Source organism: Diplotaxodon limnothrissa, linkage group LG12, assembly GCF_057381915.1.
Source record: "Diplotaxodon limnothrissa isolate DT_005_m linkage group LG12, D_limnothrissa_male_GT1.1, whole genome shotgun sequence".
Lineage (NCBI taxonomy): Eukaryota > Metazoa > Chordata > Actinopteri > Cichliformes > Cichlidae > Diplotaxodon > Diplotaxodon limnothrissa.
In genome coordinates this window covers 39,496,804-39,521,339 of record NC_140607.1, presented here as the reverse complement: position 1 = coordinate 39,521,339, position 24,536 = coordinate 39,496,804, and the positions used below count along the sequence as shown (strand labels likewise).

Below are 24,536 nucleotides of genomic sequence, written 5' to 3'. Positions count from 1 at the left end.
GGTGAGAGAGGGCAGCGTGAAGTGCTACTGCTATTGCATCGTCTGTAGATCTGTTGGGCCTGTAGGCAAACTGGAGCGCATCAAGTGAAGCAGGGATTAAAGATGTAATGTGAGCTTTGACTATGCGCTCAAAGCACTTCATGGCAATGGAGGTGAGTGCTACTGGGCGACAGTCATTTAGGCAGTTCACATTAGTTTTCTTAGGGACAGGGATGATGGTGGTCCTCTTAAAACATTTGGGACAGTAGACTGGAGCAGGGAAAGGATAAAAATGTCTGTGAAGACATCTGCCAGCTCCTGGGCTTTGAAAACATGACCTGGAGTGTTGTCTGATCCAGGAGCTTTCTGAGTGTTTACTTTCCTGAAGTATTTACACACGACTGCCTGAGATATCTGAAGAAGGCAGCTGTCCTCTTCCAGCAAAAACTCCTGAGATAGATGTTTATCAAAGCGTGCATAGAAGGTGTTGAGATCATCAGGTGGAGAAGCCGTTGCCTCCCTCACTCTCCTGCTGTTTCCCTTGTAGTCTGTGATGGTCTTCAGACCGCTCCACATGCTCCTGGTGTTGGAGTAGCCGTAGCAGAGTTCCACCTTTCCTTTGTACTGTCCCTTGGCCGTCTTTATTTCTTTCCTGAGTGCATACCGGGATGTTTTGTATTCACCTGGGTCTCCGGATTTAAAGCCTGCAGTCCTCTGAGCGCTGCAAGGACCTCTCCGTTAACCCACGGCTTTTGGTTGGGGTAAGTTTGTACAACAGCCCGCGGTACGGCGTCATTGATGCATTTATGAATAAAGTCCGTTACGCGTCATGGGCTGGTCGCTTTTCAGCTTCTGCCTATAGGCTGGCAACAGCAGAACTGAGGAGTGATCTGATTTGCCGAAGGCCGGCCGGGGACGGGCTTTGCAGGCATGTGCGTATGGAGCGTAAACGTGGTCTAAGATGTTATCACCACACGTTGGAAAGTTTACGTGCTGGTAAAACTTCAGCAGAACTTTCTTCATGTTGGCTTTATTAAAGTCACCAGCCACGATAAAAGCAGCCTCCGGGTGTAACGTTTCCTGCCGGTCGATAATGTCAAACAGTTCGTCCAGTGCCCGTGTGGTTTCAGCGTGGGGGGGGGGGGGGGGGGGAATGTAAACAGCGGTACAGAATACTGCTGTAAACTCCCTGGGCAGATAAAAGGGTCTGCATCTGATCATAAGGTGTTCAAAATCAGGAGAGCACCGCGACGAAACTATCTGTACATCAGTGCACCACCGTTTGTTGGTCATTACGCACACACCACCTCCCCTACATTTACCCGAGTCCTTTGTTCTGTCCTGGTGGTGAATGGAGAGCTCCTCAGACGTTGCAGTTCTTACTGTCCCTTTGGAAAGTTATCCTGGCCCTTAGTTCATCCAGTTTGTTTTCCAAGGACTGGACCTTAGCTAGAAGAATGCTGGGAAGCAGGGTGCAATGTTGTCTTTTCCTCAGCCTGACCAGAATCCCGGCTCTTTTTCCCCTTTTTCTCCAGTGTTTCTTCTTCCCAGGTAGCCAAGGTGAGTCACCACCATTCACAAAAAAGTTGGTTTGTGAAGGTCCGGATTGCGAGTTTTGTCGAATGTCCAGGAGAGTTTGTCTGCTGTAGGTGATGAAAGCATCACAGGTTGAAAATAAACTAAGAAATAACATAACTAGCATAAGAAAAACGCAGAGTTGAGGAGGACAGCGAGCGACGGCAGCCATCTGCAAAGTTTGATCTGAATGAAGAAGCAGAAAGTTAGCGGCCATCCAGGTCTTTATGTCTTTAAGACATTCCTGCAGTTTAACTCATTGGTGTGTGTTATCTGGCTTCATGGACAGATAGAGCTGGGTGTCATCAGCATAGCAGTGTAAATGTATGCTATGTCTTCTAATGATGCTGCCTAAGGGAAGCATGTATAATGTAAACAGAATTGGTCCTAGCACTGAACCCTGTGGAACTCCATAATTAACCTCAGTGTGTGAAGAGGACTCTCCATTTACATGCACAAACTGGAGTCTATTAGATAGATATGATACAAACCACTGCAGTGCAGTACCTGTAATACCTACAGCATGTTCTAATCGCTCTAATAGGATATTATGGTATCGAACGCTGCACTGAGGTCTAGCAGGACAAGCACAGAGATGAGTCCACTGTCAGAGGCCATAAGAAGATCATTTGTAACCTTCACTAAAGCTGTTTCTGTGCTGTGATGAGCTCTGAAACCTGACTGAAACTCTTCAAATAAACCTCTGCAGATGATCTGTTAGCTGTTTGACAACTACTCTTTCAAGGATGTTTGATATAAAGGAAGGTTGGAGATTGGCCTATAATTAGCTAAGACTGCTGGGTCTAGAGATGCTTTTTGAGTAAAGGTTTAACTACAGCCAGCTTGAAGGCCTGTGGTACATAGCTGATTATTAGAGATAGGTTGACAGGATGAGCTCATACTGTTTAGGTGGTGTTGATTGGCTGTTGTTTCCCTCATCACTTCCTGTTGAAGGAGTTGGTTGTGGCTGTGTTTCTCCTTCTGTTTAGCGAGCTCCACCTGCACCGCCGACAGACACCTGGCACACACACACACGGTTTAACGTGTTTCTACCAATCACATGTCTCCGAGCACTCAGATGGGTCGTACCTGTCAGCGTGCTTCCGCCTGGCCTCCAGGTGTTTACATTGCTCTTGCAGGCTCCTCCTCTCTTCCCTCCTCCTGTTTAGCTCCTCCTGCACATAAACCATAGACCATCATGAGCATCCACCCATCGTCTGACCTGTTCAGGGTCAGCTGACTCAGAGTGAGGTATCAGCTCCTCTTCCTCCTCACACATCAGCACACTATGGTGCTCCCTGACCTGCAGCTCTGTTTGCTGTCGGCTTTTCTCTCGGAGACACAACTCGGCCTCTCTCCTGCGGGACTCCACTTTCTGCGTCAGCTCGGCAAGGTGTGACCTCACCTGAGTGCTGAGAGAGTCCAGATGCCCCTGAGCCTCCACACAGTCAGACAGCAGGTCAGCGAGGCTGCACACACACACACACACACACACACACACACACACACAGCTGAAGTTTATATGGAGACACCTGACAAAATACAACAGCCACCTCTTCACAGTAAAAACTTCCTGTCTCCTTCACAGTAAAAGCCTCCTTACATGTCTCTGGCTGTTTGTATTTCCCTGTCGAGCTGTTGGAGCTCCTCCTCTCTGCTCCTCAGCTCCTCCTCCACCTGCCTGAGCATCTGCTCTTCCTCCTCCCTCATCCTCCTCAGCTGCTCCACCTCTTCCTGCAACTCCCTGTGTGATGAAGATGGTGGCGATGATGAAAATATCCACCCTGATCTTTGAGGTCATGGTTGGAGCCAGGACACTTTACCTGGCACGCTGTTTGTCCTCCCCTCTGAGCCGCAGCACAGCGGCGTCTCGCTGAGCTTCGCTGGCCTGGAGGACACACGAGGACGGAGCGGGAAGGGTCGAGGTTAGAGCGGCGAGCGCGTCATCAGTTATTAAAGAAACTGATCCAAGCTCATGTTTTTCTCTCTTTTTAGTCATTTTGGTGATTGACCATAAAATTATTAATGAATAGTTTTGTCAATAAAACTGATCTAAAAAGATTCAGTCTCAGGGTGACGAGACGCTGAGCCTGGATCTGCTGGACGTTTCCTCCTGTTAAAAGGAGTTCGTCCTCCCCACAGTCACCAAGTGCTGCTCACAGTGAATCGTGTGATTGTTGAGCTTTTCTGTAATATTGTGGGTTCACCAGAGTATAACACACCACCATGTGTGTGTGTGTGTGTGTGTGTGTATACCTGGACTCTGCTGGTGTGTATGCAGCTCTGAGCCTCCAGCAGTTTCCTGTCGGCCTCTCGCAGCTCCGCTCGTCTCTTCAGCAGAGTTTTCTCCACACACTCCACCTCATCACACAGCTTCATGACACTCCTGCACACGCACACAGGCACACGCACACACACACGCACATGCACACATCAAATAACCTGAATGAGTTTTGGTAACAGCCTGTAAAAATCAGAAACCTCAGCAGAGGTGAACATCCTGATTTCTCTGTATTTATTCGTTAATAATTTTGATGTTCACATCTTTAACTGTTTCATCACTGACATCTTCCTGAGGTCCAGGATTCATTTCTGAGCCCAACACTTTGAACTTTTTAAAACTCCACCAAGCCGATGAGGATAAGATTCAAACCCACGATTAGCAGGCCATCGCCTTAACCACTCGGCCACCTCGTCTCTGCATGAGCGTGTCCCTGTGGAGGACACAGCAGGACTTCATGTAGACATAATGAGTCCATCTGCTGGATCGTCCTTTCTGCTGTCGGGGCTTCAGCTCCTCTCAGCGTTGATCCTAAACCCTGATCCCAGAGCAGTGTGTATCCATGTCTGTGTGTGTTACCTGTGCTGTCTCAGTGTGTGTCGCAGCTCTCTGGTTTCCAGTTGTAGCCTCTTCTTCTCTGCTTCACTGTGGTCACACACACACCTGCCTCCCTGCAGACGCACACACACACTGTTATCAGTTCAGTATCAGACCGGCGTGAGGTTTGAAGCAGCTGAGCTACATTTAAATTTATTTTGATGATTTCAAACACGTCATCAGACTGAAGCGATTCTGTGGATTCATTTACACCCTCCAACCTAAAGAGGGCGACAGTGCACTTCAGCACAAGCTGTCACCCATATGTAACCTTCTGATTGCACACCAGCTCAAACGTTTCAGCACTGACAGCGAATCAGACAGGAAGCGGTCTACACTGCACGCCTATCACCACCTCACACGTCCTTACTGTCGTCTTCCCCGCAGAGCTCTTTGTTTAGTTCACAGTGATCTGTGATGTGATGAGTAGCACTGTGTAGGAAGACTCACACTGAGTGCAGCATGCACAAACCACCGTCCCCCATCCTCAGCACCGGTCCCAGTCCTGGTTCCAGTCCTGCTTCTCACCCGGTCCAGCTTTAGCCTGCGAGCCTCAGATGGCTCGGCCTTGGGGGATCGCAGGTCTTGGTCCCAGTGAGCGTCTCCGTCCACAGATTCCTGAGAGGAAGTCAAACACAGCAGGCCTCCTTCTAAGCGATTAAAGGTATTCACGGAAAATCTCAGAGTCTAAAAACGGCGTAAAAACCTCAAAAGATGAAACAAAACCAAACAGAAGGTGAGAAAACCTGACGACAGCCGGACTGTCGTGTAAAAACAGCACCCCCTGGAGGTTTGTTAGTTGCATCACATATAAAAGTGTGTGTGTGTGTGTGTGTGTGTGCGCGCACCTGTGTGTGCAGCAGCTGGTTCAGCGCTCTCAGCAGTTCGATGGTGAATTTCAGCTGTTCCACAGTCAGCTGGTCGATGTTGTGCGTGGACCTGCTGAGCTGCCGTAACTTCCTGTTCAGGTGGCCGAGGCTCCTCTGGTGGGCGTCGCTCTGTGAGCGCAGCTGGGGCACAGAACAGGAAGTGTCAGAATGAGATTAGAGATCGTCTGACGCAATTTTGTTTTAGGGTCATGTGTTTGTTCACCTGCAGCAGTTTAAATAAAGCTCATCCAAAGATCATCCTGATGATGACCTCAAACAGACCGAGTGGAAACTCATTTACAGACAAAGGTGGATTTCAAAATAAAAGTCTTTCATCATCTGCAGAAATGAAAAAAATAACCTGGTTTTGACGAAGGACGCCATAAATAAAAACTCTGCGTCAAGACGTTCAAGGAGGAAACAGATCAGACAACTGCAAGCTAACTGTTGTCTGCTCTAACAAAGCCAGCATCACTCGGGAGTCAGGACATCCTGAAGCTCGTAACTCTGAACCACCCTGACAAGGATGGGAGTCAAACCCACGTGTGCAGAGCACAAAGGACTGGCGGTTCATTGGCTTCAGCTCTCAGCCACCTCCTCCATGCCGCAAGGCGGGCTGAGATGGGCTGCTGACCGAGTGCTGAGCCTGCGGGCTGTTAGCACAGATGTTGCAGTGCTCTCTCTCAGCATGAGCGAGCCGGTGGGTGATAGATGAACTCTACATGTCTTATATTTCACGCTGCAGCCTTGTTGTTGAAACAGTGATGAAGTTTGTGCTGCAGTTGCAGAAGATCACAGGAAACTCGCACTCTTGCAGCTCTGCAGTGTCGTGGACTCGAGACTCTCGGGTTTGGAGGACACGGCAGGTTTGGATGGGCAGTAAACAGCTGCACACATTCGACTCACGGTGCTGCTGAACCCGACTGCCCTCTGAGACTCCAACGGCTCCTTGAGGAAAGCTCTGCAGCTGGACAGGATATCTCCAGTCTGCCGGAGCAGGCGGGCATCGAGCACACTGCCATCAGAGCTCAGACTCAGCATGAGGTGAAGCCAGAGTCCCTGTACCAGGTGGCCGAGAGGTTAAGGCGATTGACTGCTAATCCATTGTGCTCTTTACCAAATGGACCATCCCAGCCTTGCCGTAATGGTCTATTTGATTCACCTTTACTTTTATTGTTTATTTTCTTTTATTTTCACTTGCTACACACGGGACAGACATGACTGGGGAGAAAGTAAAACAGCGGAGAAGAGGGACGGGGATAAAAAACAAAAAACAACAAAACAAACAGCCAAAAGATACAAATATGGATCACCTGGATCACCTGTTGAGAAAGAAAAAAGAAAACAAGCAGAAGAGAACAAGAGTAATAGAATAAACAACATCACAATGATATATGGGAATATGACAGTAAATACTAAATATTAAACATTATTGTGCAGCACATAAGATCAACAGAACACAGTGTGCTTTGAGGTAGGAGCCAAAAAGGGTGTAGTTTGTGGGTGTGATCACCCGTGTGTACACCTGTGAGCATGGACGCGCTTGTTTTTTTTAAAAGGTTCCTTCATGTAATGATCTGCTAGAGGGTGTGGGGGGGCCACAGCCCCGTCCTCCAGGGCATGAAGCAGGTATGGAGGAGATCAAAACTCCAGACATCCAGAGGCCCCCAGAACACAAGAGACCAAGGAAGACCAACAGAGGGGCAGCTGCGCCACTGTCCCGGAAAGACCTGAGGAGAGTCCCAGATGAGGGTTCACTCAGCAGCCGCGGAGCAGAAGCCAGGGGGAGTTGCAGTGACGCGCCCGTGAGCTCCGCCGGCAGCCAGCCGTGCCTGAGTGACCGAGCCCCAGACTCCAGGCCCCGATAAGCGGCCGCCAAGGAGTGAGCCGGTGTGTACCTGGACGCCCATCCCCAGATACAAAGAACCACCAACGCACCGACACCTGAGGGAGTCCGCCACTGGCAGGGGAAGTGGTGGTGGGGGGAGATAGGCCTCCAAACCTTGGAGGGCCTGAGATGTCCCCAGAGAGGTGGCGTCTGATACCCAACCTGACATATAGACACAGACATACAGGCACACACAGACACAAACATCCATGCCCCCCCCCGCCAAAACAATAAACGTGAGAGTCGTCAGCTGATGTCTTGATGTTGGAAGGAGCTGTTTTTGTGATACCCACCAGACTGTTCTGCAGGAGTCTGTGCCTGCTCTGACTCCTCTGCACCTCCTCCTCTGGCTCCTCAAAGGGCTCCACCTGGTCCCGGTCCAGCCGGGCTTCCAGCCGGGCCTGCGGTCTGCTCATGTGTTCCTGGCTGTGCTTGTGAGCCATGGTGGTCCTGGTCTGCTGGATGGTCCCAGAGCGCTGATGCCAGCATCTGGACAGTGTGAGGTTAGGCCTGACGGGACGAGAAGTCAGAGGTCAGCTAGAGGAATTCATATAAAAAGCACACGAACAGCCGAGGTGGGCTGGATTTGGATCAGAACTGTGAGCTGAGAATGAAAACACGCTCACATCTTTAGATTTATTCCAGCTTTTATTTCACAATCACAACACATGGAAGTTTGTATTTATATGAACTCTTTTTGTAGTTTTATTTAGACATCATTTATTCACTTTATAGTTAACTACGTGGCTTCTTAAATGTCATTAGAGAATTATTTATGATTTATTACTATTTCTGGATGCATCGTCGATCATCCAGGTAAGAAAAATCCCCCAAAGTTGAATGAGTTGCTGTTAACCACGCCCCTTTCTTCCTCCTGTCTCACCGTGGTCATGTGACCCGCTCACTCTCATGTCGCAGTGAGCTGACAGCATCATCCACGCCTCACTGCGATGATCAAAAGACACAAAAATCAGGACTGAAGACTCTATTGTTGTTTTTATTCCAGAGTTTATTTTTATATTTCTGACTTGATTTAATTTTTTATTTCCTTCTCTGACATCCTTTCTTTATGACTTATTTCTACACAACGTTGTTTTCCTCAGCAGGATGCAGACACGCTGATGTCTCCATGCTGAACTCCATAAAACTCACTCAAGCCGACGAGGATGGGATTCGAACCCACGCGTGCAGAGCACAATGGATTAGCAGTCCATCGCCTTAACCACTCGGCCACCTCGTCTGTGTGAAGCCTGATCGCGCACACGCTCAGCGTACTGTGAGTATGAAACAGCTCAGAGCGCTGTCTGAGACACGTGACGTGAGGCTGACGTCCAAATCTGAACTGCAGACATCGTGTTTGATGCTCGAGGATCAGCTGGAGAGGTCAATCCAGCAGATGGACTCATTATGTCTTCATGAAGTCATGCTGTCCTCCACAGAGACACGCTTGTGCAGGGACGATGTGGCCAAGTGGTTAAGGCGATGGACTGCTAAGCCCATCGTTGTCGATTCAAATCCCATTCTCGTCGACTTGGTTAAGTTTTAAGGAGTTCAGCATAAAGACATCAGTGTGTCTGCAGCCTGCTGACAGTCTTTCAACACCTCGTCATCCTCCATCTTCTCTTCTTTATCTCCCCCAATTCTTGCCTTTCTGCGCTCCTGGGGTTGTGTCCACTTCTTTGTTCTGCTCAACTTCGGGTTTCAGCCTCAAGGCCTGGATCCTGCCTGGGCCTCGAGCTTGCCTGAAGCCGGGCTGTTTGTAGCAAGCACAGGGATGCATCGTTTTGGGTCCACATCTCTAGTCTCAGACTGCAGCCCCACAAAGCCATTGTAATCAAACTTTTTGAGGTACAAATGTATTCGTAAAGCTGATGCTGATGAAAACAACGTTGTGTAGAAATAGGTCGCAGCGGTCCTCACAGCGAGGCATGGATGATGCTGTTAGCTCACTGCGGTGTGAGCAGGTCACATGACCACGGTGACAAAGCAGGAAGAAACACCGACCTGCTCGCCTCAGACCGGGATTCATCTTCCTGCCGCTCCTCCGCTGGACCTGAGAGCTGAGCCGGAAGTCTGTGGACGTCTTCCTGCAGACAGACGAGAGCCCTGCTTCAACTCTGTGTCTGATGTGTGGGCATCATCAGTATTACCAATATCTGATCAATACGAGCCCACGTCCAGTTACATCAGAGCAGGACTGGAGACAAGACAAGACTGTGTGTGTGTGAGTGTGTGTGTGAGTGTATGCTTGTTTGTGTTCAATTGTCAGACTCAGGCTGATGTTGTGGTCTTGTTGGGGAGGTTACCTGATGAAGCGTGCAGGCTCACCTGTCTGTAAAAGCATGTATGAAACACACCTGAGCTCTGGGCTGATTTAATGAAGACGTGATCACAGGTCACATGACTCAGAGGCTGTTTAGGCTGAAATCCTGCTGCTCTGCTCTGAGTGACCTGCAGACATTCACGTACCTGTCCCAGCGGCACCTTCTGGCTTAGCTCCTCCCTCAGTTGCTGAAGCTCCACCTCCAGCTGTGCCTGGTGTCTGTTGCTTTGCACTTGTCTCTCCCTGAGAGCCTGCACCTCCATCCTGAGTGCAAACAGCTCCCCCTGCTGGACAGACATGCTCTGAAACACAGACAGACCCTCAGGCAGTCAGGTGGGCGTGTTAAACAGTGACACCTGCAAAATAACACACTCACCTGTGTGTGAGACCTGGCCAAGTCCTCCAGCTGTGTGCAGTGCCTCTGAGCTTCCTCCAGGTGGAGCTGCAGACTCAGATTTTCAGCCTGCAGAGTGTGTACCTGCTGCTGAGAGCAATGAGCCTGAAACACACACACACTCTTCATTTACCAGATTCATCAGTAGTTAGACTGCACATGTTCATGACCGCAGGAGGTAAAAATGAAGCCAGGGTGGAAAACCTGCGTTATCTCTGATGGCCACCAGATGGCGACACTTCCTGTTCTATAGAAGTATGAGAAACCAGCCTTCTGAACTCTGACCTCTGCCAACAGTTTGATACAAAGTCAAATTCAATCTTTACATTTTGATCATGTGACTTCAATCTGCATGCTGATTGGCTAATGACTTCTAGTTACTCGTCTTTTTAGTCAGATCCGCCCCTCCACATCACATCTGCTAGTTTGCAACCAAGATGGCACTGGAGGAAACGTTAACCTGAGGGCTTCAGAAACCAGTGAGCCACGTGACGGCGTCAGCCTCGCTTCCTCGTGAGCATGCTTTTATTCATCGCAGCTCTTGGGTGAATAAGCCAGCAGAGGGCGTGCTGTGGGTGCAGCTGGGCCATCGACCATTAAGTAAGCATATGGATCGGCGGCACAGCAGGGGGCTCTGACACTGTCCTCTGTGAACGGACGCAGTGGACCATTTTGTATTAGCGTTCTGCCAATGTGTGCTGATTGGTCGGTTAGGACAGGATGCCATCCTTCGATGGCGCTCATCAGACAGACATCAGGAGGTTGTGATGGCTGCAGGTGATGCTACCAGGGGGCAGCTGCTCGCCTCACACCCCAAATCAAAGTGGAAGGTACCGTAAAGTGTTTTGATGCATTCTCAATCATCCAGGTAAGTAAATAAAATCCAAAAGTTGATTCTGTTCATCTGGACGTAGCGTTTTGTGGGAGAAACGTTTTGTCATCATCCAGGTGACTTTTTCTGTCTCAGCTGACTGCAGTTTTCAATCTTATAAACAGGACATTTGCATAATGACTGAAACCCACTGAAGGAACAATGGGCTGGGAGGTCAGTTCATTCATCATGATTATGCAAATTCTCATGACCATTGATCAGCAACCACTGATCAATGGCCATGAGTACCTTTCACAGACAGTTGGGGAATGGCTGCAATCACAGCATTGTAAGATGGTGACAGATGTACCCTTAGGCCCCCTCCTCGATTCAGAGATGGTCTTTCCCTTTTCACATAAATGAAAGGGAAAGACTCCGCCCTCAAACCAGCGTTCCTCCCTGTCCAGGATGTGAACATCCTCATCATTGAAAGAGTGTCCACTGTAGATAGACTGCAGAGTCCTGGCCTGACGAGGCGGCTCTTCTGTGTTGTAGCCAGAGGTTGTTTGGTTTCCCCGATGTATAAATCCTGCCAATCCTCCTGCACTTAACAGCGTACACTATGTTACTCTGTTTGTGTCGGGGACCCGATCCTGGACCAGTTTTTGGCGCAGCGTGTTTTGGGGTTTAAAAGCCACAGAGACCCGGTGTTTAGAAAAAATGCATCTCAGCTGCTCCGATATTCCTGACACGTACGGGATCACTACAGGTTTTCGGCTGGGCAGCGGTTGTCCTTCTCTCCTGGATCTACTGGAGCTTTCTTTAGGAGCCTTTCCAGCTTTGACAAAAGTCCAGCTGGGATAACCACATTTACTCAGGGCCTTCTTGATGTTCTTCTGCCTCCCTGGCTGCTGTGTCAGTGGGGATGGTGTTCGCTCTGTGTTGTAGCGTCCTGATGACACCCAGTTTGTGCTCCAGTGGATGATGAGAGTCAAACCTTAGATACTGATCCATATGTGAAGGTTTACGGTACATGTCAGCTTTTAGATGTCCCCCATTACTGATGGAAATCTCACAGTCTAAGAAGGCTAACCTGCCACTGTTCATATCCTCCCTGGTGAATTTGATGTGTCGGTCCACCGAGTTAATGTCATCTGTGAAATGTGGTGCGTCCTGAGATTTGATTTTCACCCAGGTGTCATCCACATACCTGAACCAATGAATTGGTGGTGTTCCAGGGTAGGATAGTAAAGCCCTGTTTTCAATTCAATTCAATTTTATTTATGCAGCGCCAAATCACAACAACAGTCGCCTCAAGGCGCTTTATATTGTACAGTAGACCCTAAAATAATAGATACAGAGAAAAACCCAACAATCATATGACCCGCTATAAGCAAGCACTTTGGCGACAGTCGGAAGGAAAAACTCCCTTTTAACAGGAAGAAACCAGGCTCAGGGAGGGGCGGGGCCATCTGCTGTGATTGGTTGGGGTGAGAGAAGGAAGACAGGATGAAGACATGCTGTGGAAGAGAGACAGAGGTTAATAACAGATATGATTCAGTGCAGAGAGGTCTGTTAACACATAGTGAGCGAGAAAGGTGACTGGAAAGGAAAAGCTCAATGCATCATGGGAATCCCCGGCAGCCTACGTCTATTGCAGCATAACTAAGGGAGGATTCAGGGTCACCTGGTCCAGCCCTAACTATATGCTTTAGCAAAAAGGAAAGTTTGAAGCCTAATCTTAAAAGTAGAGATAGTGTCTGTCTCCTGAATCCAAACTGGAAGCTGGTTCCACAGAAGAGGGGCCTGAAAACTGAAGGCTCTGTCTCCCATTCTACTTTTAAATACTCTAGGAACAACAAGTAGGCCTGCAGAGCGAGAGCAAAGTGCTCTAATAGGGTGATATGGTACTACAAGGTTATGGTACTACAAGGTCATTAAGATCTTCCACTTCTTCCATGCACAAATTGGCCACAATGGGTGATACTGGGGAACCCATGGCACACCCATGTTTCTGTCTGTACCCACATAGCAAAATTGGTATAGCCCGGATCTGGCCCACACAATGTGCTTACACATGGCCCACATACCGCAAAGAATGACAGCCCTTTGGTGGCCCAGATCAGGTTTGCCAGAGGTGGCCCACACACGGGCCAGCACAGGACCACCAGTGTGTCTGCAACTGGCCTCGTGCTGGCCCATGTGTGGGTCACCTCTGGAAAACCAGATGTGTAAGTTGTTTGCAGCCACAGGCCAGTTGCAGACACACTGCTGGCCCTGTGCTGGCCCAGAACAGGTTCAGCTCTGGCCCCAGATGTCAGCCTAATGTGTACCTTAATCAAGCCATGTAATAACAACATGTGCCCGAACATAATAGTGCAAAAGTAACATGACGAAACTCTGTTCAGAAACTGAATGGACTGATTTTTATATGCACTTTTCTACTCTCCCAGATTACTCAAAGTGCTCTATACAACATGCCACATTTACACACTTTCTCTAAACTGAATGCTTTCTAATTACATTCATACACATTCACACTCTTCACTGGAAGAGCCAGGGATTGAACCACTAATCTTCCGATCAGTAGGTGACTTGCTCTACCTCCAGAGCAAAAGCCACTCAGTGGTAAACATGAGTAAACCGTCACTAGGTTTTGGATAAAGTTTACACTCACAAACCAGTCAAACCTGCATTTGAAATGTTGGCTACCATAGCAGTATAGTATTGCAACATGGCATTTGGATCTTCTAACTAAAATAGAAAAACAGGAACATAAATAGTGCCATCATTGCCAGACCTGGCCCACATCTGGTTGACATACACCCTGCCATAACACCAGTCAGTCAGAAGTGCCAGCTTGATGCCGGATCCAGGCTAGACCTGTTTTCTATGGGCCTGGGCCACATAAACCAAACCACAAACAGGCCAGATGTGGCATGCCATCACATAAACAGTGCCATCTATGCCAGGCCTGGCCCATATCTGGATGACATACCACTTACAATGCCAGAAGTCAGCCAGCAGTGCCGGCTTGACACCAGATCTGTGCCAGACCTGTGTGCTATGTGGGTAGTACTGACCCTTGTATGTGAAACAGGTGGAATGAAGACACAGTTCAAACACACTTGGTGGATGCTGAGAGTGGTCCTGTTGCTGAAGTTGGGGTCATCCTGTAATCTCTTACGAACTATCTCCAACGCTTCCGTGACTGGGATGGTGAAGAGAGATGTAATGTCGTACGAGACCATGGTTTCATCTGCCTCCATGATGACATCTCTCACCTTCTCAACGAAATCCAGGGTGTTCTGGATGTGGTGTTCAGAGCTGCCTACCAACGGGTTGAGGATCGAAGCCAGAAGCTTGGAGATGTTATAGGTGACCTAGTTGATCATGCAGACAGTCGGTCTTAAAGGTGCACCCTGTTTGTGTATCTTCGGTAAACCATACTGGCTTGGTGTAGCTTCCCCTGGGTGTAGCCTGTGGTATGATGTCTGGTCGATAGCCTTGTCTTGTTCTAACTGCTTCAGACAGTCTATCACCCTCTTCCTGTAGCTACTTCCTGGGTCTCGTTTCAGGGGTTCATAAGTATTTTCATCCCTGAGTAGTGACAAAATCTTCTCATGATAGTCTTTCTGGTTTAGCAATACTGTGCACCGACCCTTGTCTGCCGGAAAGATGATAATGTTGTTGTCATCACTAAGTGATGTGAGTGCCTTGCTCTCCTCCATGGTGATGTTGGATGCTGGGGGCTTTGCATTGCTGAGACAGGCCGAAACTTTCGTCCGTAGTTGGTCTGCTTCCATTTCTGCAATATTGTTGTTTCAAATTGTTGTTTCTGTGGCTGTGATCGGTTCCACTGGCGGGATTTGTCTCGGTGTGACAGCAAAATTCAGCCCTTTAGCAAGGATGATTTTCTCTGTTTGGGTGATCTGTCTGTCAGACAAATTCTTCACCCACTTGTCCACATCCTCGGTGTCGCATCCTTCTCTCTTCTGGCCGCTGAGGACACTCTCCGTATTTTGCGGTGGTTTCCGACGTACAACAAGTAAGTCAAACTTCATTTGTTGCCTGGTCTTAGACTTCTTGTGCTGTGCTAGACGAACCTTCTCAGTGAAGTCAAAGAGTCAAAGAAGTTAAGAGTATTCTCATCTAGAAGCATTGTCAGTCTCGGTCAGATACGCTCCTCTTGAGATTTTAGCACGTTGATGGTAAAATTTGTTTGCCTCGCCTGTTCATTAAGCAGCTGATGCTGTGCCTTCTGGAGGATTTTTGTAGCCCGGAAGCCTTTAACTGAAGAGCTCATTTGCAGACTTTTAGGAGTAATCCTGTTCTGTCGGCATCTGAGGCTGAATCTCAGGTGGTTCCTGTAATCCGCCATCCGCTGTTTGCTCATGCTGACGTACAAGCATTAGGCAGTCCTTGCTAAAGTGGGTTAAAATGTCTTGATGCATCCTCAGTATCCAGGTAACTAAAAGTTGATTCTGTTCATCTGGATGTAGCGTTTTCAGTGGGAGTAACGTTTCGTCACTCATCCAGGTGATTTCTCCCACTGAAAACGCTACTTCAAGATAAACAGAATCAACTTTTTGGAGTACCGTAAAGTGGCTTGTGGTGCTGTGAAGTGATGCTCACAGCAAGATATTTCACTACAATACAATCCTGTAAAAAAATCTACAAGTGGCGCTGCATCAGCAACTCGAGCCCTTCCATCAAACCTTCCAAAGGAAAAACAGAGCCCCGCCCATTCTGGACAAGGTGGAGAGCGCCACCTACGGACTGGAGCTGTCTCGCTCCGAAGTCCCGAACACAAACATTATCATTACTAGGATGATGCCAGCGATAGACAATAATCACGGCGTTTCCCCGGTTCATCAGGTGTGTTTGTACCTGCTCCCTGAGTCCTCGCAGGTACTCCTGAAGTCCAGAGATCACCTCCTCCAGCTCCCTCTGCAGGGCCTCGTTAGCCAGAATCTGACCTGAGGACGAGAACCAGGGTCCATTTATTAACCGGATACCAATCAGAGGGCTCCAGTCAGAGTGCCGCTCTCTCATTGGTCTGATTTCTCCTCACCGTCGGTCAGCTGCTGCTCCAGCTCTTTGATCTCCTGTGTCTCCGCGGCGATGCGTGACAGCAGGTTGTCAAGGCGACCCTCAAGCTCACTCTGCATCCTGCTCATCCTGCAACAGCTCAGTGGTCACATGGGCCTGAGAGGGAAAGATGGCAGCCAATCAGGATGTTGATTTGCACCACACACACACACACACACACACACACACACACACACACACACACACACACACACACAGGTGTGTGATGTCACCTGACTCTGATTATCACTGAATCTGTATTAAAACGTGAAAGTTTCAAAATAAAAAACTGTTGATCACGACCATGTCTAATTTTCACAATAAAAGATCCAGGACAAATATATTGACCTTAAAAAAATAATTGCTTCAAAATAAAACTTTTAGCCAAGCTGACTTTATTTATAAAGCACTTTAAAAACAGCTATCACTAACCAAAGTGCTGAACATAGAATAAGAAAAAATATAAACACTAAAAATAAAAATACAATAACATTAACACTGTAGAGCACCGACATCAGAAAAACAATAAAACCCAAATAAAATGAACATTTCTGTGCTGGGTTAAAAGCCAAAGCGTGCAGGTGGGTCTTCAGACCAGATTTAAAAACATGGAGTGAGGAGGCCTTTCTAATCTGTAGTCAGTGCATTCCACAATTTGGGAGCCACAACTGCAAAAGCCTCCGATGTGTCCTCGGCACGTCCGACAACATCTGGTCAGCTGATCTAAGAGACTCAGAGGGGGTGTGCAGGTGCAGCAGCTCAGAGAGGCAGTGTGGGGGAGACTTTTAAGGGTTTAAAAACAAATTTTAAAATAATTTTAAAATGAACTCTAAAATGCACAGACAGCCAGTGTATTGAGGATAAAACAGGAGTAATATGCTCACCTCTCCACATACCAGTTAAAAGCCGTGCGGCTGCATTTTATACCAGCTGAAGACGTGACAAGGATGACGGACTAACATCAAAATACAACGAGTTACAATAATCCAGCCGAGTTGTAATAAAAGCATGGAGTACCGTTCTAAAAACCTCCTTTGACAACATGGGTTTTATTTTGGCGAGCTGAAAAAAGCTGCTCCTCTCACCTGACTGTCAAACCTTAACCTCCTAGGACCTGCGTCCACACCATGGACATCACATTTTGGGTCATTTAGACCAAAATACTCAATTTTGCTCTACAAGGGCCTGATATCCACTGACGAGGACATTATGCTGCTACTGTTCTATCGAAATTTTAAACGAATATCCTCATATGTGGCTCTCGTTTTTCTTAGAAACAAAAATTAGGTAAAAAAAAAAAAAGATCCCAATCAGCCCAAATATCAAAGAGAAATTAAAAATGCATGCTGTGGAAGAGTTCGGGTCTTAGGAGGTTAAACACTGTCCATCTAAAACCCAAATTGGTGACAGCGAGCTTTCCGTACAGTGCCAGAGGGTCCACAGGAAAGGACCGACCAGTGACAACCGGCCCTAAAGAACAAACCTCTGTTTTTGTGAAAAGTTTTATAATGAAGAGACAACCAAGCTTTCACTTTCTCAAGACAGTTATTTTGCACCTGGAATAGTCATTTTTCTTTTTGAGGTGCATATAAACCTTTGCATCATCTGTATATAAATGGAAAATAATTTTGTGCCTTCTAAAGATAGAGCAAAGCCAAGGGACAAAAGCAGAGGTCCAAGTATTGATCCCTGAGGTGCCCCACATGAGACTAAGCTGCCAGGAAAGACCTAGACCACTGCACAGTGTTCCAAGTGAGATAGTAAAATACTGTATCCACCGTGTCCAAGTTCAGTCTAGGAGAACCGACACCACATGATCACCTACAGCTGTCAATAACAAGTCTTCTGTGCTATCCAGAGAGAGAGAAAGGAAGCGTGGACATAAAGTTTGATCAAACAGACGGATCCACGTTAGCTTTAGTTTTACAAAGTCAAACTCGAATGGTCAATAATATTTATATGATCTGCTGTCGCGGCTCTGTGGAGGACATCCTGTGGAGGATGAGCTAACTCCCCTGCAGCTCTGCTTCGACCCCGCACCTCCTCCTCCCCACCCTGTCCTGCCTGACACGCCCTCCTCAGAGTTTCCTCATGTGGGGGAAGAAAAGAAGCTGACAGTCTTCAGTTTGTTCCACACATATTTAATACCAAGTATGAGTTTCCTGTGGAGGTAAAGCAGGCTGTCTACTATTGAGAAGGTTGGTAGCTCAATTCCTCTGCATGTTAAAGCGTCTGAAGTGCAGGTGTCCCCCAATACATCTGTGTTTGCTTCAGAAGCATTGAGGTGAATGAAGCTCAGAGTAAAACCTGCTGAAACTGAGCACCAGGTGTAGTCCTGGGCTCAGACTTAGATAGGAAGCTTCACAGGACGCTGTGTGGTGACGACAGTAACATCAGTCATGCCTCTGATCCAAGGAAGTCTGGGAGCTCTGAAGGATTCAGACGTGGTGAAATCTTTGTCTCCTGTCCACAGATGTTTCTGTGAGTCAGAAACACCGGTTTGTTTCCTCTGCAGTGCATCATGGGACATCACAGATACCCTGTTCTGAGTATAAGGACGAGTTGTTGTTGTACTTACTGCTCTCTGATCAGTCTGGTCTGTCCTCCACGGGAGCTGCTGACCTCCTCTTCCTCCTGCTTCTCCTCTTCGTCTCTGTCACTTCACAGTAACCATATCTGCTCCTGTTTCCTCCGTTACAAACTCCTCTTCCTCTCCTCCTCTTTGAATCAACACAGGAAATCTTCCTCCCAGCCAATCACAGTCCACCTCTGTCCAACAGGGACCAGGAAAAGCTCAGCGAGCCCCACCCCTGAGATGAAACCCCTGAGGGGGAGGGTCTTTTTAAAGAGACGGCGACCTGCAGCTCTGAGTCTGTACAAGATGCATAAATAAACACATGAATAAAACCTCCGTGTAACTTTATAAAGTTAGTAAACTCAAACTGAATTCCACCTTAAAGAACATTTAATAAAAAAATATCAGCGGCTGTCACTGCTGAGCTCACGGAGCAGAGAGGGTTAAAGATCTGAGTGCTGCTGCTGCTCACAGGCTGTTAGAGGAGCTCCTCCTCCCCAGAAGAGTCCTGCAGGAGGAGGCCCTTCCTTTAGGGGAAGGGTCTCCTCTGCTCATGTGCTCTACTCATGATGATAACAGGGGCACGCTCAGGAGCAGGGTTTCTGCTAACGTTTTGATCTCAGGTCAGTGCTAATACTCCTGGTGAGTCTCTGTCGTTATCCAAAGACCTCCCCTGTGCTCTGAGCCACACACACCAACATGTTGGCAGAAACATGAAGGCTACCAGCAGCTCTGGAGATGGAGCTCACCCTGAGGAGCACGAGGCCCAGGAGGAGGTGAAGGCCTCAGGGGAGCTCTGGCTGCAGGAGCGTGCTGGGAAACAGAATTCAGCTCGAGCTCTACTCCACACACAGCACTCAGCATCCCAAAGCAATCACACTGAGGTCTGCTGGAGCCGTGACACCAGCTGACTGCTCTACTCGTATCACTGATATCATGAGATCAGCTAGGGTAATGCATCATCACTGTCTGAGCTGACAGCTGCATGCTGACCTGTGCTCTGCTGTCCTCCTGCAGGGGGCGTGGTAACCCCATGTAAATGAGGTCTGAGCCCTCCTGGGTCTGCAGACAGGAGCAGGACACCTGCAGACAGGCTGTTTCAAAGAAGAACTAGGGGGGTAGTCACCTCTGTGTCCATCATCAGAGTGAAACGAGTGACCGTCACTGGAAACCAGCCAGACTTCACTCACTGGCTTCTGAGAGTTCTGAATCTTTAGAGTTTTTGCCAACATGCTGGCTTTCAGAGCCAGAAGTGACCAGAAGCTGTCAGCTCACCGGTCAGGCTGCGTTCTCGCCCCCACCCGACGGGTGGGTGGAGACAGAAAAACAGAGATTGAGGATACGACCAACAGAAATGAGTTAGAGATGTGGTGAGGAGCATCGGCAGGGCTGGGGCAGGTGCAGAGGTTCCTGTTAAAAGGGAGTTTTTCTTTCCCACTGTCTCCAAGTGCTCGCTTAGATGTGATTGTTTGGGTTCCTCTGTATGATTACAGGGTCTTTACCTTACAGTATAAAGCACGTTTAGAAGGCTGCTGTTAATTGTTTGTTAATGTTAAATTAACAAACATGATCAAGTTAATGATCAAATTCTCTTTTCTTTACTCCGCAGCAGCAGGGAGGCCCCACACTCCAGACCCCAATCGGACGGCCAACTCCTCCTCCCAGCCCCCCCGCTCCAGCAGGTCGCAGATAACGGGGGTGAGAGAAGACTCCAAAACCTGCCTCCGCCCGCTCATTGTAGTGTTGATGCATGTGTGTTCTAAGGTGCAATTAAAACCCAGGAGGGCATGGAGCTACCTGCCAGAGAGCAGCAGGTCAGCACACAGCCCCTCACAGGCTATGTGCTGACCTGATCAAAGTTTCAAAGCTGCTCAGAGTTCAGCTGTGGGGTTATGATCAGCTCCTTTCCATCATAGGACACTCCAGTGTCTCATCTCCTAAAGGAGAAAACAAAGGAAACACCTTTGCTCAATTGGCTGTCCGTCAACACACTGGATGATCCTCGACCCAAATTAAGGGCACTACTGGTGCCGACTGCAGCCCCACAAGCATCAGACGGGCTCTGAGACTGACCGTTTGGACCAAACATGGGACAGTGAAAGGTCGAAAAAAGTTTTATTTTCCAAAAAGAACAAATGTAACCTTGATGGTCCTGATGGTTTCCAATGTTACTGGCATGACAAGCAGATCCCAGCTGAGACGTTTTCTATGCTCCACAGTGGAGGCAGCACCATAGTGATCTGGGGTCTTTTTTCCTTCAATGGAACAATGGAGCTTCAGGTGGTACAGGGGCATCAAACGGCCGATAGCTGAGTCCAGATGTTGCAGAGAGCATCGTGCGTTTCCCTGATCTAAATCCAACTGAGAACCTTTGGGGATGGATGGCACGGGGAGTAACCAGAAATGGACAACAGTTCCAGACAGTAGATGCCCTTCATTCAGCCGTCTTCACCACTTGGAGAAATGTTCCCACTCACCTCATGGAAACTTTTGCATCAAGCATGTCGCAATGAATTCTTGAAGTGATCAACAACAACAACGACTCATTAATGAGTTCATGTTTGGATCTTTAATTTCTATTTTCGAGGGATTCAGGGTTTTTTTTTGGAGGTGTGGACTCTTCAAATCCAGTGTACACTGCTCATCTGTGGAAGAGCTGCAGAGAAAGCAGCATGCAGAAACTCACTGCAGTGTGTATAATGAGGGAATGAGGTTGATGCTCAAGTTGCCGAGGTGGAGCAGTGCAAATGTTTGTTAGTGTTGGAGTGGCTCCCTGTCACGCCGAGGCACAGTTGTATGTGTGGGGTAAAGGACTCCAGAAACCTCTCTGCACTAACTTCAGTTTGGTTTTATTCAAGTTATGGAGCCACTGGCCTCCTAGCCTTTATGTTATTGTGTCACACTGTGGGATTTTTTTAAATTTTCTTTTCTTCCTCATGTATTATGCATGTATATATTTTATTTGCTATGGACCTGTGTGTGTCTTTAAAAAGTGAAAGTAAAGTAAACATCCTCAGCAGCATGTGGGGCGGTGCAGCTCTTTCTAATGTAAAGGTCTCAGTGAATAAACACACATTCATAATTCTTTATGATTCCTTGTATTCAAGGTCAGATTCAATTCATTTCAATGAAAAATGATTTTTGATTCATCGCGTGCTATGATTTAGACAAACCTGAGATGGTTTTAGACAGGTTGGTTTGAATATAAGTGATGTGAGATTTCCAGCAGAGCTGATCAAACAGATTGATTGAACTGGTTTAAGGATCAATGGTCATTGGTGGAGTCAAACCTCTTAGATCACAGTGACTGAACATCATTTGAAAAGGAAACAAAAACCATCAAACCGATTAAACTGGAACCATAGTCAATTGTCTTCCAGGGGCCAGAGCAGGCGACATTGAAGGAAATTTAAAACTACTGGCTAAGGGTAAACGTAAATTCAGTAAAATCATAATTCACGTCGGCAGTAATGACACCCGGTTACACCAATCAGAGGTCACTAAAATCAATATTGAATCAGTGTGCAACTTTGCCAAAACAATGTGGGACTCTGTAGTTTTCTCTGGTCCCCTCCCCAATCAGACCAGGAGTGACATGTTTAGCCGCATGTTCTCCTTAAATTGTCTGAGTGGTGTCCCAGAAACGATGTGGGCTTCATAGATAATTGGCAAACCTTCTGGAGGAAACCTGGTCTTGTTAGAGAGACGGCATCCATCCCACTTTGGATGGAGCAGCTCTCATTTCTAGAAACATGGACAAATTTATTAAACCCCCCAAAATATGACTATCCAGAGTTGGGACCAGGAAGCAGAGTTACAGTCTTACACGCCTCTCTGCAGCTTCTCTCCTCCTGCTACCCCCCCAAAAAAACCATCTCCATAGAGACTGTGTCAGCTCCCAAACAGACAAAAAACAAACTAAAAACCAGCAACAAACAACTTAAACATAAACAATCACAAAGAAAGAACAATACAGTATCCACATCTGAACCAAAGAGTAAAACAGTGAAATGTGGATTATTAAATATTAGGTCTCTCTCCTCCAAGTCTCTGTTAGTACATGACTTAATAATTGATCAACAAATTGATTTACTCTGCCTTACAGAAACCTGGTTGCAGCAGGATGATTATGTTAGTTTAAATGAATCAACACCCCCGAGTCATTCTAACTACCAGAAACCTCGAAGCACAGGCCGAGGGGGAGGTGTGGCAGCAATTTTTCACACCAGCCTATTAATCAACCAAAGACCCAGACAGACTTTTAATTCATTTGAAAGCCTGATGCTTAACATTGTCCACCCCAGCTGTGAAACTCAGAAACCAGTCTTACTTGTTATCATCTATCGTCCACCTGGGCCTTACACAGAGTTTCTGTCTGTCAGAGCTCAGCATGACTGCAGCAGTGTGAGATCATTCTGACAAACAACACAACAAAAGGCAGAAACATCCAAAGAGCTTCGACTGTCCTTCAGGAAGTCTGGAGAACTGAAGATCCTCACAGAGCTGACAGAGAGCTGCTCACACCAAATATTCACTTTCAGGCTTGTTAGAAACTCAAACTTTATTGTTGAATGTCTGTTTGCACCTTATTATATCACATTTTTATGTTTCCCTCACTGTGACCCTGCTCATTCAAACTAAATAATTTTGTTATGAATATTAAAAAAAGGAATGTCCTGCTGTACACGCTGTTATTCAAGATGTAAGAAATATTTGCTTTGCTTTTATTTGTTTTTATTAGCACTATTTAAATCTAGGCACACACACACACCTGTTTGGAAAGCTGGAGAGCCCACGAGGAGAACATCTAAACTTCACAACAAAATAAATACAGAGTTCATATCTTACTGGAGGTGTGAGATGTGTAGAAACTGATGATTGTAAAAGGAAGGTAACTGGATCAGCTGACCTGAGCTGTCACATGAGATCTGCTCAGCTTCCAGCTTCAGGCCTCATGTGAGTGTGGACATGGGGAAAACAGAGCTGCTGGTTGGGACACACCTCTCTGCCCACGGCCTGCTGGAGTCAGATCTCGGTGTGGAGGTACCGTCGTTCATTCACAGGGAATAAATGTTTATTGGCTGATTGAGCTGTGATGACAATCACAGGTGGGAAAGCTGGAAGCGTACGCGGGCCTGGAAAAGCTAAAGTGCTTAATGAGATGTCAGATTAGTTTCAATGAAACATCAGAAACATCGCATTAAACGAGCTGAAGTGTCATTAAAGGTTTCAGATAACTGCAGTGAGCTCACGCTTCACTCTCAGGAGGAAGCATGTCAGCGCACGAGGGACGATCAGAGACCCGCGCACGCCGCGGCGTGTTTGTGGGGACATTAGCAGCACATTTGAAATGTTTTCTTCTGTTATTTACCATCAATCAGGGTCAGAGACACCGAGGTGAAGCACTTCCTGCCTGTTTACACACGCAGGACCACATCAGAAACAGAGTCAAACACGCCTTTGATGAGCGCACACACACAGGGATCAGCTCTGCATGAGTTTATTCAGATTTCAAAGCAGGAGGAAATGTTTTGAAGCAGCTGTGATCTGCTGTCGCAGCATGTAATTACACACACACGAGCCTGTGAGGGCGCAGTGTAACGCAGTGAGGCGTCTCTCCCCACATTATTCTTCCTTTCACTGATTTGAGTTGAAATGTGAGGAAACGTTGAGGCTTAGCGTGTCAGAGTGAAGCTGTGGAGATGATTTCAGGTAAAAGGTGGAGCGAGCAGGCCGACCTCACCTTTGGCTTCGAGGTCCACACACGTCCTGAACCCGAGTCAGCAGCTTACAGTGACAGCATGTCCTCCTGCCTGAACTACAAAACATCTGAGCTGACACTGATAACGCTGCTGCGTGTGAAGTGCTGAGAGCTGCACAGACACTTCCTGTTTGCCTTTCCAGCTGACGGAGCGCCGCGTTCCTTTCAGGAGCAACAAGAAGTCAGGAAATGAAAGATAAGCATGAAAACACACACACACACACACACACACACAGAGTTCTGTGAGCCTGACACTGTGATGGACAGGTAAGCACACACAGGTGAGCAGCTGCTCTCCAGGTTAGGGCAGGTTTTAATGGTGACACAGGTCAGAGGTCAGACACAGGTACAGTTTCAACACTTTGACTGCAGGTGGGAGGAAACACAAGAAC

At 47.6% G+C, this 24,536-nt stretch overlaps 1 protein-coding gene and 1 non-coding gene across 2 annotated transcripts; both read right to left on the bottom strand.

The window, feature by feature from the left end:
* Nucleotides 1-1,554: 1,554 nt before the first annotated feature.
* Nucleotides 1,555-15,897, bottom strand: LOC146622115 (uncharacterized). Its single transcript, XM_085366950.1, has 16 exons — nucleotides 15,792-15,897; nucleotides 15,608-15,696; nucleotides 9,889-10,011; nucleotides 9,659-9,814; nucleotides 9,194-9,276; nucleotides 7,483-7,699; nucleotides 5,281-5,442; nucleotides 4,883-5,050; nucleotides 4,415-4,506; nucleotides 3,811-3,940; nucleotides 3,378-3,442; nucleotides 3,158-3,298; nucleotides 2,857-3,023; nucleotides 2,644-2,737; nucleotides 2,457-2,572; nucleotides 1,555-1,622 (listed from the first exon to the last, which is right to left on the bottom strand). The coding sequence occupies exons 1-16, from the start codon at nucleotides 15,895-15,897 to the stop codon at nucleotides 1,555-1,557; spliced, it is 1,977 nt and encodes a 658-aa protein (XP_085223076.1).
* Nucleotides 8,348-8,429, bottom strand: trnas-gcu (transfer RNA serine (anticodon GCU)). The gene has a single exon. It is a non-coding gene; the product is annotated as a tRNA-Ser (tRNA).
* Nucleotides 15,898-24,536: the final 8,639 nt, after the last annotated feature.

Excerpts from the sequence above, each read along its gene's own strand:
- LOC146622115 (XM_085366950.1), bottom strand. The coding sequence starts at position 15,897 with ATGAGCAGGATGCAGAGTGAGCTTGAGGGTCGCCTTGACAACCTGCTG. Across the intron at positions 9,815-9,888 it reads TGGCCAGGTCTCACACACAG|AGCATGTCTGTCCAGCAGGG; the intron begins GTGAGTGTGTTA and ends TCTGTGTTTCAG. Across the intron at positions 2,738-2,856 it reads ACAGCAAACAGAGCTGCAGG|ATGTGCAGGAGGAGCTAAAC; the intron begins TCAGGGAGCACC and ends GGTCTATGGTTT.